The 15,174-nt window shown below is 49.0% G+C and overlaps 1 protein-coding gene across 1 annotated transcript; it reads left to right on the plus strand.

The window, feature by feature from the left end:
- Nucleotides 1–234: 234 nt before the first annotated feature.
- On the plus strand, nucleotides 235–7,076 carry LOC144612243 (zinc-binding protein A33-like). The gene is made up of 5 exons (XM_078431802.1): nucleotides 235–342; nucleotides 432–665; nucleotides 1,538–1,560; nucleotides 1,642–1,760; nucleotides 6,212–7,076. Exons 1-5 carry the CDS (start codon nucleotides 304–306, stop codon nucleotides 6,742–6,744), a joined length of 948 nt encoding a protein of 315 aa, XP_078287928.1. The 5' UTR covers nucleotides 235–303; the 3' UTR covers nucleotides 6,745–7,076.
- The last annotated feature ends 8,098 nt before the right edge of the window (nucleotides 7,077–15,174 follow it).

Genomic DNA, 15,174 nt, shown 5'->3' on the forward strand with positions numbered 1-15,174 from the left:
ACCAGCCCTTCCCCAGGTACTTGCCCCAGCCACCACTGGAGATGAAACACCTGTCCCTTTACCTTCTCCCTCATGTCCAGGGACTGCAGCAGTCCTTCCAGGTGAGACAGCTCTCTGCTGATACGCTTCCAGACCCGCTGAATTCTCCAGCAGTTTGTGTCATTTTGTAAACTTTCATGTGCAGTTCCGTGTCTGCAGTTCATTGGTCTAATTATTTTACTCACTGAATCTCAATCTCAATCCCAGGAGCAGATTAAAACTTCCTTGGAGATTCTGACCAAAAATAAATCAGCGGTGGAGGAAATGGAGCAGCAACAGAAAGAGAAGATTTCTGGAGTCCGGGTAAGGTTTCCAGTTTCCATTCTCTGGTCTTGTGCTAATGTCTTAGATTCCAGGCTCGATAATATTGACCTTCACCTTTCATTTGACAGGAACTTTCACAGAACCTGTTGACCTACATCACGTCTGTATTTGATGAACTGCGCCAGATTCTCAATGAGAAAGAGCGGCTCTTTCTCAAGGATCTCCGGGAAGACGAGGAGAGCGTTCTAAATCCAATGGAAAATAATGTACGAGCGATTCAAGAGGAGATCAACTCTATTCAAAAGAAACTCTTAAAGCTGCAGGAGCGGATGAACCAAACGGACAGTTTGATATTTCTGAAGGTAGGGAGTTACAAATTCAATTTGATTCTCTGACAAAATAGTGGGTAACAGTTTGCGATAAATTTCCCAATAATTCAGGGCTGATTGAAACAAACCAGTCTGTAGGGAAGACGAACACCTCATATTTTGAACAGACTAAAACCCAACGACATCTACCTTGTATTTTCCCGTTACAGGTAAACCTTATCCCCTTCAGCTCTCCCTGTTCCTTCAACTGTTCCCCACAGGCATTTCTTTTCATCCCCAGTCCCCGTCACCACGTTGCTTCCCCTTCTCCAACCGCTGATCCGCCAACCCTTCCTACTGGGAACCCAGCACATTCTCTCCTGTTGATTTCCACCCCATCCCTTCCATTACATTCCCCATTTATCTCCCTGATCAGATTCCAATTCGGTAACATGTTTTCTCCCCTTCGCCAACAGCCGCATGGATGTCCATCAGTCTGTCAAATGTCCCTCCTCACACAAATTCACCTATCCCTTGCCATTTATTGCCCCAGTTCCTTCCCCTCCCATCTCTTTACCAGCTCCCTCCCATCTATTCCTGAAGATTGAAAGAGCCTCCTGTCCAGAAGCGTCATGTGCACATTTTCCTCTTTCACTCTATGCAGCATCTTGTGTCTCCAAATAAATGGTTTATTTGTTCTGGGGCCATATTACTGCCTCACTCACATTAACACACCCCATTCAATCGCAGGGCGAGCTGCATCTTTATCGGGATGAGAAGTTGTACTTTTCACATTGAGCCAGTCATATTTTCCACGTTGTTCAAGTCTGGTCTTCTCTTAGTCCATCAGTCCAGTATTAAATATACCCTTTACATGTAATTAATACATAATACTGCACTGATCTTTCTGATGTTTTATATTTCAGGAGGAAACGCGTCAGAAGAGGAGGTGAGACTCTCTGCACTGTTTTGGTAATTATCTCAAAAATCGTAGATGCTGGTGTTATAACCGGGTGTGTAATTAATGCAGGATAAGTGATGATGATATGACGCTGTCAGTAGCAGTCGGTGCCCTGGACGTTGGAAAGTTCGATCACCCATTTTTGTTGAACACGGTGATCAGCGAGGTGCCCGATGGCATCAAGAGAGGTAAAACATTTTTTTAAACCGTTATAGTTCTTTAAGTATTAATTACCTGTCCAGTGTATATTTAATACTGGACTGGGCTCTTCAACTGCCTCTGGTTCCAGGCATGAATTACTTCCTTTGTCCAGCAGGGGTCCCCCTCACTTCACGGGTCCTTTTGAGAATGGCAGGCAGTGACTAGTGGGGTGCCGCAAGGCTCGGTGCTGGGAGCCCTGTTATTTACAATATATATCAACGATTTACACGAAGGAATTAAATGTAACACGTCCAAGTTTGCGGATGACACAAACCAGGGTGGCAGTGTGAGCTGCGAGGAGGATGCTACGAGGCTGCAGGGTGACTTGGATTGGTTGGGTGAGAGGGCAGATGAATGGCAGATGCAGTATAATGTGGATAAATGTGAGGTGGACACATTGGTGTCAATAACAATAAGGTAGATTATTACTTGAATGGTGTCAGATTGCCTGGAATTGGCAAGCACGAAGGGCCGAGTGGCCTAATCCTGCACCGATTTTCCATGTTTCTATATTTCTATGTTTCACTGATACCCTCTTGCGTTTAATGTCTGTATAACATGCCTTGGAATTATCTTCAAATCCGACTCGCCAAGTATTCTTCATTGTGTGGGATGGAACTACAGATGCTGGTATAAACCGAAGATAGACAAAAAATGCTGGAGTGACCAGTTGGACAGGCAGCATCTCTAGAGAGAAGGGATGGGTGATCACGAGAGATCAAAGGGGACGACGATTAAGCAAAATGTAGAGTAGATCATTGTTACCTTGGAATAGATGACAGCGAGGTATATAGTGCACAATTTAATCAGAACAGTCAAACTGGTCGGATAGCGAGGATGGGGGAAGGGAGAGAGAGAGAGAGAGAGAGAGGCCGATTGAAAAACTAAAATCAAGATGTGGATAAAACAGTGCATTGTACGGTTAGAAAGCTAAGAATTATTTCAGAATCCTCCAGGCCTGCTGAGGTTTTACAGCATTTTCTATATATTTTTTATTTATAACTTACATAGAACTAACTAAGAGCAAATATGGGTGTTGAGGGAATGGAAGGATATGGGTTATCTGCAAGTACATCATCGGATGTCATAACCTTGTGCATTGGATGGGTTGGGAGATGCTGAAACCCAGCCTGTCTCGCAGATATAATCTCAATGGTCTCAATCCATCTGGGCTCTTTCCAGATACAAGGCGCCTGGCAGGCTGACCTTCCACTCCAGAGCGCCTTTGATGTTGCAGTGTGAGCTTACAGCAGAGATAAGGCCTCAAGTGATCTACTGCTGGGGCACTGGTCTGAAAAACTGCTGACTAATGTCTTCCAATTTTTCAAAATGATCAGGATGTTCATGGGGCTATTTAAAACCTATTCAAGCAACAATAAATAATTTAAATTGAATGACATTAATGTTCATAAGTCATAGGAGCAGGATTAAGCCATTCAGTCCATCACGTCTACTATCTTTCTTTAGATTTTTTAGAGATACAGCGCAGAAACAGGCCCTTCGGCCCACCGGGTCCGTGCCGCCCAACGATCCCCACACACTAACATATCCTACACCCACTAGGGACAATTTTTACATTTGCCCAGCCAATTAACCGACATACCTGTACGTCTTTGGAGTGTGGGAGGAAACCGAAGATCTCGGAGAAAACCCACGCAGGTCACCACAGTACAAACAATAGACAATAGGTGTAGGAGGAGGCCCTTCGAGCCAGCACCGCCATTCAACGTGATCATGGCTGATCATTCGCAATCAGTACCCCGTTCCTGCCTTCTCCCCATACCCCCTGACTCCGCTATCCTTAAGAGCCTATCTAGCTCTCTCTTGAATGCATTCAGAGAATTGGCTCTCCGCTGCCCTCTGTGGCAGAGAATTCCACAGATTCCCAACTCTCTGAGTGAAAAAGTTTTTCCTCATCTCAGTTCTAAATGGCCTACCCCTTATTTTTAAACTCTGGCCCCTTGTTCTGGTCTCCCCCAACATTGTTTCCTGCCTCTAACGGTCCAACCCCTTAATAATCTTATACGTTTCGATAAGATCTCCTCTCATCCTTCTAAATTCCAGTGTATACAAGCATAGTCGCTCCAGTAAACCTACGCTGCACGCCCTCAATAGCAAGAATATCCTTTCTCAAATTTGGAGACCAAAACTACACATAGTACTCCAGGTGCGGTCTCACTAGGGCCCTGTACAACTGCAGAAGGACCTCTTTGCTCCTATACTCAACACCTCTTGTTATGAAGGCCAACATTCCGATGGCTTTCTTCACCGCCTGCTGTACCTGCATGCTTCCTTTCAGTGACTGATGCACTAGGACACCCAGATCTCGTTGTACGTTCCCTGTTCCTAACTTGACACCATTCAGATAATATAAGAAAATAACTGCAGATGCTGGTACAAATAAAGGTATTTATTCACAAAGTGCTGGAGTAACTCAGCACGTCGGGCAGCATCTCGGGAGAGAAGGAATGGGTGACGTTTTGGGTCGATACCCATCAGTCTGAAGAAGGGTCTAGACCCGAAACGTCACCCACCATTCAGATAATACTCTGCCTTCCTATTCTTACCACCAAAGTGGATAACCTCACTTATCCACATTAAACTGCATCTGCCATGCATCCGCCCACTCACACAACCTGTCCAAGTTACCCTGCAACCTCATAGCTATGTATCATCTGCAAATTTGCTAATAGTACTTTTAATCCCTTCATCCAAATCATTAATGTATATTGTAAATAGCTGCGGTCCCAGCACCGAGCCTTGCGGTACCCCACTAGTTACTGCCTGCCATTCTGAAAGGGACCCATTGATCCCCACTCTTTGCTTTCTGTCTGTCAACCAATTTTCTATCCATGTCAGTACCCTACCTCCAATACCATGTGCTCTAATTTTACCCACTAAATTCCTATGTGGAACCTTGTCAAAGGCTTTCTGAAAGTCAAGGTACACCACATCGACCGGCTCTCCCCTGTCAATTTTCCTAGTTACATCCTCAAAAAATTCCAGAAGATTAGTCAAGCATGATTTCCCCTTTGTAAATCCATGCTGACTCGGAACGATCCTGTTACTACTATCCAAATGCTCTGCAATTTCGTCTTTTATAATTGACTCCAGCATCTTCCCCACCACTGATGTCAGACTAACTGGTCTATAATTTCCTGTTTTTTCTCCTGCTCGTTTCTTAAAATGTGGGACAACATTAGCTACCCTCGAATCCACAGGAACTGATCCTGAATCTATAGAACATTGGAAAATGATCACCAATGCGTCCACAATTTCTAGCGCCACCTCCTTAATCTGGGAGATTGCTTGTATCTTCCTTAGTGAAGACGGATCCAAAGTACCGGTTCAACTCGTCTGCCATTTTCTTGTTCCCCATAATAAATTCCCCCGCTTCTGTCTTCAAGGGACCCACATTTGCCTTGACAATTTTTTTCCTCTTTTCATACCTAAAAATGTATGTAGAGATGTCAGTTCACTGAGCACAACCACAGTACACACAACAGACGAGCTGTTGGATGAACGTTGTTACTAAAGTGAACACTCTGGCATTGGGTTGTACCCCTCCACATTCCTCACTGTGATGGAAGGTGAAAAACAGTTCAATCTCTCCCTTCTTTGTCCTCCAGCGGTCGGGGGCTCGAACCTTCTGTGACCAGATGTGTCCATGGTCCCAGATCCCACATTTTAAGGCAGAGATAGCTGGATTCTGGGTTAGTACAGGTGTCAGAGGTTATAGGGAGAAGACAGGAGAAAGGGGTTAGGAGCGAGAGATAGATCAGCCACGATTGAATGGTGGAGTAGACTTGATGGGCAGAATGGCCTCATTCGAATACTTTCATTTATGACATTATGACCTTATGACTGTCCAAATTCACCTGACAACACAGCCCTTCAGACCTGATGAAGTTGTTGTAAACCCTTTTGCACCCACTCCAATTGACTAACAAACCCACCCTTCCCTTTGTCTCACCCTCCACTCAAACAACAGAGGAGCAGGTCCTCTGGCCCCTCGTGTCTGCCCCCTTTCACAGTGATCATGACGACCCCACCACACACCTCTACCTCCTCTTTAACAACCTCAAATTACCACTCACCTCTCTATCCTCCTGCTCCGATCTGCCTCCATATCTGAATAACCCGCTTCATTCCCCCATCCCCACCGCAATCTCGCAATCCTCCTCACTCTCCGCACCCGTCCTCCCCGTCCACCCTCCCCCACCTAACGAAATTCCCCTCTCCGTCCCCGGATAAAAACTCCGGGGGAGATGTCTCTTGTCCCCCCGATGTGGTCGTGGGTGAAACCCCGGGCAGGGTTTCAGTTGTCCGCCCGCCTGTTGCCCGAAGCCGAGAGGCCTCTCCCCCGGTCCCGGGGCCGCGCTGCCCGAGTCTCCCCCCCCCCCCCGGGGACTCTCTGATTCTCTGCTTCTCCCCCCAGTCTCCGTCACCCTGGATGTGGAAACAGCGCATGCGCAGCTCGAGGTGTCTGGGGATCGGAAGAGGGTGAGACGGACCGGGACCCGGAGGAGTCTCCCTGACACCGGGAAGAGGTTTACAGACTGGCGGTGTGTGCTGGGATCGGAGGGGTTCACATCGGGGAGACATTACTGGGAGGTGAAGGTGGCGGGGAGTGAGCGCTGGAGTCTGGGAGTCGCCGCAGAGTCTGTGGAGAGGAAGGGAGAGGTCCCACTGACCCCGGAGACTGGAGTCTGGAGCATCGAGCGGTGGGATGATGAATTTGTTGCATTCACCTCCCCTCCATCCCGTCTCCCCGCCCGTCCCATCCCCGGGAGGGTGGGAGTTTATCTCAGTTACGAGTCCGGGACGGTTTCATTTTACGACGCGGCCAGCAAGTCCCATCTCCACACCTTCACTGGGAATAAATTCACGGAGAAACTTTATCCTTTCTTCGGGCCTTGGGCTAAAGACAAGTGGCTGAGAATCTGCTCCGGTTCCGCTCCGGGTGTGTAAAAGGGTCGGGTCCCGGGACCGGCGTCAGGAGCGGGGCTCAGGGGCTTTGGGGCAGAAACCCGGTGGACAACAGGTCGGCGCTGAACGGCTCCCATTTAATCCCCAAACTGCAACACGACCTCCCAACTTCCATCCTCAATACTCTGACTGATGAAGGCCAATGTGGCAAAAGCCTTTTTGACCACCTTATCCACCTACGACTCGACCTTCGAGGAACCATGCCCCTGAACTCCTAGATCCCTCTGCTCTACAACACTCCCCAGAGGACTACCGTTCACTGTGTGGGTCCTGCCCTTGTTCCACGTCACAAAATGCAACACCTCGTTACAACATCGCGGGCTCCAGTCTGCGACCCGCCGGCGCGCACATCACCCGCTGTGGCTCCGCTCACGTTTGTAACTCTTCACCTTTAACTTGACGTTTAATAAAGTCTTTAAAAAAATAACCCGCGTTTGAGTTCTCTCCGCGTCCCCGCGTCACGGTACAGAGATCTCTTCAAACAGCAGACGCGAGGATCCGTGGATACTGGGTTTACAAAAGGAAAAAGACACACAGAGTGCTGGAGTAACTCAGCGGGTCGGGCAGCATCTGTGGAGAACGCGGATAGGTGACGTTTCACAGAGTGCTGGAGTAACTCAGCGGGTCAGGCAGCATCTGTGGAGAACATGGATAGGTGACGTTTCACAGAGTGCTGGAGTAACTCAGCGGGTCAGGCAGCATCTGTGGAGAACATGGATAGTTGACGTTTCACAGAGTGCTGGAGTAACTCAGCGGGTCAGGCAGCATCTGTGGAGACATGGATAGGTGACAGTTGTCATGGGAGATTTCAACATGCAGGTAGACTGGGAAAATCAGGTTGGTAATGGACCCCAGGAAAGAGAGTTTGTGGATTGCCTCCGAGATGGATTCTTAAAACAGCTTGTACTGGAACCGACCAGGGAGAAGGCAATTCTGGATTTAGTGTTATGTAATGAAGCTGATCTGATAAGGGGACTTGAGGTAAAAGAGCCATTAGGAGGCAGTGACCACAATATTATAAGTTTTACTCTACAAATTGAGAAGGAGAAGGGAAAATCGGAGGTGTCAGTATTACTGTATAGCAAAGGGGATTACAGAGGCATGAGGCAGGAGCTGGCCAAAATTGACTGGAAGGAGGCCCTAGCAGGGAAGACTGCGGAACGGCAATGGCAGGTATAAAAATAAAAGGGAAGAAGTATCACATAGCAAAGACGAGTGGGAAGCCAGAGGATTTGGGACTCTTTTAAAGAGCAACAGAAGATAACTAAAAAGGCAATACGGGGAGAAAAAATGAGGTACGAGGGTAAACTAGGCAATAATATAAAGGAGGATAGTAAAAGCTTTTTTAGGTATGTGAAGAGGAAATAAGTAGTCAAGGCAAATGTGGGTCCCTTGAAGACAGAAGCAGGCGAATTTATTATGGGGAACAAGGAATTGGCAGACGAGTTGAACCGGTACTTTGGATCTGTCTTCACCAAGGAGGATACAAACAATCTCCCAGATGTTCTAGTGGCCAGAGATCCTAGGGTGACAGAGGAACTGGAGGAAATCCAGTGGGGTACCGCAAGGTTCGGTGCTGGGACCCCAGCTATTTACGATATACATTAATGACTTAGATGAAGGGATTAAAAGTACCATTAGCAAATTTGCAGATGATACTAAGCTGGGGGGTAGTGTGAATTGTGAGGAAGATGCAATAAGGCTGCAGGGTGACTTGGACAGGTTGTGTGAGTGGGCGGATACATGGCAGATGCAGTTTAATGTAGATAAGTGTGAGGTTATTCACTTTGGAAGTAAGAATAGAAAGGCAGATTATTATCTGAATGGTGTCAAGTTAGGAAGAGGGGATGTTCAACGAGATCTGGGTGTCCTAGTGCATCAGTCACTGAAAGGAAGCATGCAGGTACAGCAGGCAGTGAAGAAAGCCAATGGAATGTTGGCCTTCATAACAAGAGGAGTTGAGTATAGGAGCAAAGAGGTCCTTCTACAGTTGTACCGGGCCCTGGTGAGACCGCACCTGGAGTACTGTGTGCAGTTTTGGTCTCCAAATTTGAGGAAGGATATTCTTGCTATTGAGGGCGTGCAGCTTAGGTTCACCAGGTTAATTCCCGGAATGGCGGGACTGTCTTATGTTGAAAGGCTGGAGCAATTAGGCTTGGATACGCTGGAATTTAGAAGGATGAGGGGGGATCTTATTGAAACATATAAGATAATTAGGGGATTGGACACATTAGAGGCAGGAAACATGTTCCCAATGTTGGGGGAGTCCAGAACAAGGGGCCACAGTTTAAGAATAAGGGGTAGGCCATTTAGATCGGAGACGAGGAAGAACATTTTCAGTCAGAGAGTGGTGAAGGTGTGGAATTCTCTGCCTCAGAAGGCAGTGGAGGCCAGTTCGTTGGATGCTTTCAAGAGAGAGCTGGATAGAGCTCTTAAGGATAGCGGAGTGAGGGGGTATGGGGAGAAGGCAGGAACGGGGTACTGATTGAGAGTGATCAGCCATGATCGCATTGAATGGCGGTGCTGGCTCGAAGGGCTGAATGGCCTACTCCTGCACCTATTGTCTATTGTCTATTGTCATCCACTTTGTGGTCAACACTCCCACCGTGTGGTGATCCGCTGCACTGCAGGCCCGGGCACTGTGATCAACACTCCCACCGTGTGGTGATCTGCTGCACTGCAGGCCCATCTAATAATTAATAATTAATTAATTAATAATCCTTGTGTAGGAAAATAACTGCAGATGCTGGTACAAATCGAAGGTATCACAGAGTGCCGGATTAACTCAGCAGGTCGGGCAGCATCTGTGGAGAACATGGATAGGTGACTTTTCACAGAGTGCCGGAGTAACTCAGCGGGTCGGGCAGCATCTGTGGAGAACATGGATAGGTGACGTTTCACACAGTGCTGGAGTAACTCAGCGGGTCGGGCAGCATCTTTGGAGAACATGGATAGGTGACGTTTCACGGCGTGCTGGAGTAACTCAGCGGGTCGGGCAGCATCTGTGGAGAGAGGGAATGGGTGACGTTTCGGGTTGAGACCCTTCCGAAGAAGGGTCTGAAGGGTTCAGTCTGAAGGTCTCGACCCGAAACTCAGCCTGACCCGCTGAGTTACTCCAGCATTTTGTGATACCTTCGATTTCTACCAGCATCTGCAGTTATTTTCCTACACTACGAATGTGTTACACAGACAACAGGTGCAGGAGGAGGCCTTTCGGCCCTTCCAGCCTGTACGCACCGCCATTCATTGTGATCACGGCTGATCGTCCACAATTAGTAACCCGTGCCTGCCTTCTCCCCATATCCCTTGATTCCACTAGCCCCTCGAGCTCTATCCAACTTTCTCTTAAACCCATCCGGCGAATCGGCCTCCACTGCCCTCTGTGGCAGAGAATCCCACACATTCACAACTGCAAATGTTCCTCCTCACCTCAGTTTTAAACGCCGTCCCCTTTATTCTTAGACTGTTTGGCCCCTGGTTCTGGACTCGCCCAACATTGGGAACATATTTCCTGCATCTAGCTTGTCCAGTCCTTTTATAATTTTACACGTCTCTATAAGATCCCCCTCTCATCCTTCTAAACTCCAGTGAACACAAGCCCAGCCTTTCCAAGCTTTCCTCGTACGACTGTCCCGCCATCCCGGGGATTAACCTGGTGAACCTACTCTGCACTGCCTCAATAGCAAGGAGGTGTGAGAGGGGAATAGATCGGGTAGATTGGATGTTGCCAACATGCCCCATCTACACTAGTCCCACCTGCCCACACCGACCAACATGCCCCATCTACACTAGTCCCACCTGCCCACACCGACCAACATGCCCCATCTACGCTAGTCCCACCTGCCCACACCGACCAACATGCCCCATCTACACTAGTCCCACCCGCACCGACCAACATGCCCCATCTACACTAGGCCCACCTTCCCACACCGACCAACATGCCCCATCTACACTAGTCCCACCTTGCCCACACCAGCCAACATGCCCCATCTACACTAGTCCCACCTGCCCACACCGACCAACATGCCCCATCTACACTAGTCTCACCTGCCCACACCGTCAAACATGTCCCATCTGCACTAGTCCCACCTGCCCACACCGACCAACATGCCCCATCTACACTAGTCCCACCTGCCCACACCGACCAACATGCCACATCTACACTAGTCCCACCTGACCACACCGACCAACATGCCCCATCTACACTAGTCCCACCTGCCCACAATGCCCAACATGCCCCATCTACACTAGTCGCACCTGCCCACACCGACCAACATGCCCCATCTACACTAGTCCCACTTGTCCGCGTTTGGCCCATATCCCTCCAAACCCATCCTATCCATGTATCTGTCCAAGTGTTGTGATAGTCCCTGCCTCAACTACCTCCTCCGGCAGCTCGTTCCATACACCCACCACCCTCTGTGTGGAAAAATTGCCCCTGAGGTTCCTATTAAATCCTTTCCCTTTCACCATGAACCCATGTCCTCTGGTCCTCGATTTCCCTACTCTGGGCAAGAGACTCTGTGTGTCTACCCGATCTATTCCCCTCGCGATTTTGTACACCTTTATAAGGCCCACCACCCTCTGTGTGGAAATAGTTAGAGAGTTTCAACGACTGGGAGAGGGTGCACTTCCCCTGAAAGTGGCGTCATAGGTAGACAGGGAGTGTTGTAGAGCAGAGAGGGATCTAGGAGCGCAGGTACACAGTGTGAGCAGGTGGGACTAGTGTAGATGGGGCATGTTAGAAACATAGAAAATAGGTGCAGGAGTAGGCCATTCGGCCCTTCGAGCCTGCACCGTCATTCAATATGATCATGGCTGATCATCCAGCTCAGTAGCCTGTACCTGCCTTCTCTCCATACCCCCTGATCCCTTTAGCAAAAAGGGCCACATCTAACTCTTAAATATAGCCAATGAACTGGCCTCAACTACCTTCTGTGGCAGAGAATTCCACAGATTCACCACTCTCTGTGTGAAGAAATGTTTTCTCATCTCGGTCCTAAAAGACTTCCCCCTTATCCTTAAGCTGTGACCCCTGGTTCTGGACTCCCCCAACATCGGGAACAATCTTCCCGCATCTAGCCTCTCCAACCCCTTAAGAATTTTATATGTTTCTATAAGATCCCCCCTCAGTCTTCTAAATTCCAGCGAGTATAAGCCCAGTCTATCCAGTCTTTCCTCATATGAAAGTCCCACCATCCCAGGGATCAATCTGGTGAACCTTCTCTGTACTCCCTCTAAGGCAAGAACGTCTTTCCTCAGGTTAGGAGACCAAAACTGCACACAATACTCCAGGTGCGGTCTCACCAAGGCCTTGTACAACTGCAGCAGAACCTCCCTGCTCCTATACTCAAATCCTCTTGCTATGAATGCCAACATACCATTCACTTTCTTCACTGCCTGCTGCACCTGCATGCTTGCTTTCAATGACTGGTGCACCATGACACCCAGGTCACGTTGCATCTCCCCTTCTCCCAATCGGTCACCATTCATGTAATACTCTGCTTTCCAGTTCTTGCCGCCAAAGTGGATAAGATCACATTTATCCTCATTATATTGCATCTGCCATGCATTTGCCCACTCGCCTAATCTATCCAAGTCACTCTGCAGCCTCCTAGCATCCTCCTAGCACATGTTGGTCTGTGTGGGCGGGTGGGCCTAGTGTAGATGGGGCATGTTGGTCAGTGTTGGCAGGTGGGACTAGTGTAGATGGGGCATGTTGGACGGTGTGGGCGGGTGGGACTAGTGTAGATGGGGCATGATGGACGGTGTGGGCGGGTGGGACTAGTGTAGATGGGGCATGATGGACGGTGTGGGCAGGTGGGACTAGTGTAGATGGGGCATGTTGGTCAGTGTGGGCAGGTGGGACTAGTGTAGATGGGGCATGTTGGTCAGTGTGGGCGGGTGGGACTAGTGTAGATGGGGCATGTTGGTCAGTGTGGGCAGGTGGGACTAGTGTAGATCGGACATGATGGACGGTGTGGGCAGGTGGGACTAGTGTAGATGGGACATGATGGACGGTGTGGGCGGGTGGGACTAGTGTAGATGGGGCATGTTGGTCAGTGTGGGCAGGTGGGACTAGTGTAGATGGGGCATGATGGACGGTTTGGGCAGGTGGGACTAGTGTAGATGGGGCATGTTGGTCAGTGTGGGCGGGTGGGACTAGTGTAGATGGGGCATGATGGCTATCCACCTCTTGCTATTAAAAGATATTTTATAAATTAAAGCTCATTGTTTTTTGTTTGGGGGAGAGAGAGGGAGGGAGAGAGGGAGGGATGGAGTGAGGGAGGGAGAGAGGAGGGGAAGAGAGAGGAGGGGGAGAGAGAGGAGGGGGAGAGAGAGGGGGAGAGAGAGAGGAGGGGAAAGAGAAGGGGGAGAGCTATTTAATCTTCATCATATCATATCATATATCTACAGCCGGAAACAGGCCTTTTCGGCCCTCCAAGTCCGTGCCGCCCAGTGATCCCCGTACATTAACACTATCCTACACCCACTAGGGACAATTTTTACATTTACCCAGCCAATTAACCTACATACCTGTACGTCTTTGGAGTGTGGGAGGAAACCGAAGATCTCGGAGAAAACCCACGCAGGTCACGGGGAGAACGTACAAACTCCTTACAGTGCAGCACCCGTAGTCAGGATCGAACCTGTGTCTCCGGCGCTGCATTCGCTGTAAAGCAGCAACTCTACCGCTGCGCTACCGTGCCGCCTTGTTATTAAAAATATATTTTTTACCTCAAAAAGCTACGAGCTTTAATTTATAAAATATCTTTTAATAGCAAGAGGTGGAGACTGGGTGTGGACAATGTCGCCCGTCGGGCGGGCTGCTAATTGATAATTGGTGGGATCGCTGAGCCTTGGGGAAGTTGTGGGCTTATGAAGGGCCACATGTGCTCACTGATTCTTTCAACAAAATGGCCGCCACATGTGCTCGCTGTTTCTTTGTGTCAATGTTTGTCCTTGCTTGCTGGCTCCCCTTCCCTCTCTCCCTTCCCTCTCTCTCTCCCTCTCCTCTCTCTCACAATAGGTGCAGGAGGAGGCCATTCGGCCCTTCGAGCCTGTACGCACCGCCATTCAATGTGATCGCGGCTGATCGTTCTCAATCAGTACCCACTCTCTGTGTGAAAAAATATAGCCAATGAACTGGCCTCAACTACCTTCTGTGGCAGAGAATTCCACAGATTCACCACTCTCTGTGTGAAAAAATGTTTTCTCATCTCGGTCGTAAAAGACTTCCCTTTATCCTTAAACTGTGACCCCTGGTTCTTGACTTCCCCAACATCGGGAACAATCTTCCCGCATCTAGCCTGTCCGACCCCTTAAGAATTTTGTACGTTTCTCCCTTCAATCTTCTAAATTCCAGCGAGTACAAGCCGAGTCTATCCAGTCTATCTTCATATGAAAGTCCTGCCATCCCAGGAATCAATCTGGTGAACCTTCTCTGTACTCCCTCCATGGCAATAATGTCTTTCCTCAGATTAGGAGACCAAAACTGTACGCAATACTCCAGGTGCGGTCTCACCAGGGCCCTGTACGACTGCAGAAGGAACCCTTTGCTCCTAAACTCAAACTAGGAGACCAAAACGGTACGCAATACTCCAGGTGCGGTCTCACCAATGCCCTGTGCACCTGCAGCAGAACCTCCCTGCTCCTATACACAAATCCCCTCCCTATGAATGCCAACATACCATTGGCTTTCTCCACTGCTCGCTGCACCTGCATGCCTACTTTCAATGACTGGTGCACCACGACACCCAGGTCTCGTTGCGTCTCCCCTTCTCCTAATCGGCCACCATTCAGATAATAGTCTGCTTTCCCGTTCTTGCCACCAAAGTGGACAACCACACATTTATCCAGAAGTGCTTTGAAAGGCTGGCCCTCTCACACATTAAATCCAGCATCACTGACTCACTGGACTCGCGTCAATGTGCAAACACATCCACAGAGGATGCCATCTCTCTGGCTCTTCGCACTGTCCTGACTCACCTGGAGAGACAGGGCACGTACGCGAGGATGCTACTCATTGACTCTAGCTAGCTCTGCCTTCAAACACGCTCATCCCCCACCAAGCTCGTCACCAAACTCCACCAGCTAGGCCTCGGCTCGCCGTTATCATGATAGGAGTAGAATTTGGGCCATTCGGCCCATCAGGTCTACTCCGCCATTCAATCATGGCTGACCTATCTCTCTCTCCCAACCCCATTCTCCTGCCTTCTCCCCATAACCTCTGACACCTGTACTAATTCAGAATCTATCTATCTCTGCCTTACAAATATCCACCGACTTGCCCTCCACAGCCTTCTGTGGCAAAGAATCCCACAGATTCACCACCCTCTGACTAAAGAAATCTCTCCTCATCTCCTTCCTAAAGGACTCTCTGTCCTTTAATTCTGAGGCTATGACTAGTCC

Source organism: Rhinoraja longicauda, chromosome 43, assembly GCF_053455715.1.
Source record: "Rhinoraja longicauda isolate Sanriku21f chromosome 43, sRhiLon1.1, whole genome shotgun sequence".
In the NCBI taxonomy this organism is placed as follows: domain Eukaryota; kingdom Metazoa; phylum Chordata; class Chondrichthyes; order Rajiformes; family Arhynchobatidae; genus Rhinoraja; species Rhinoraja longicauda.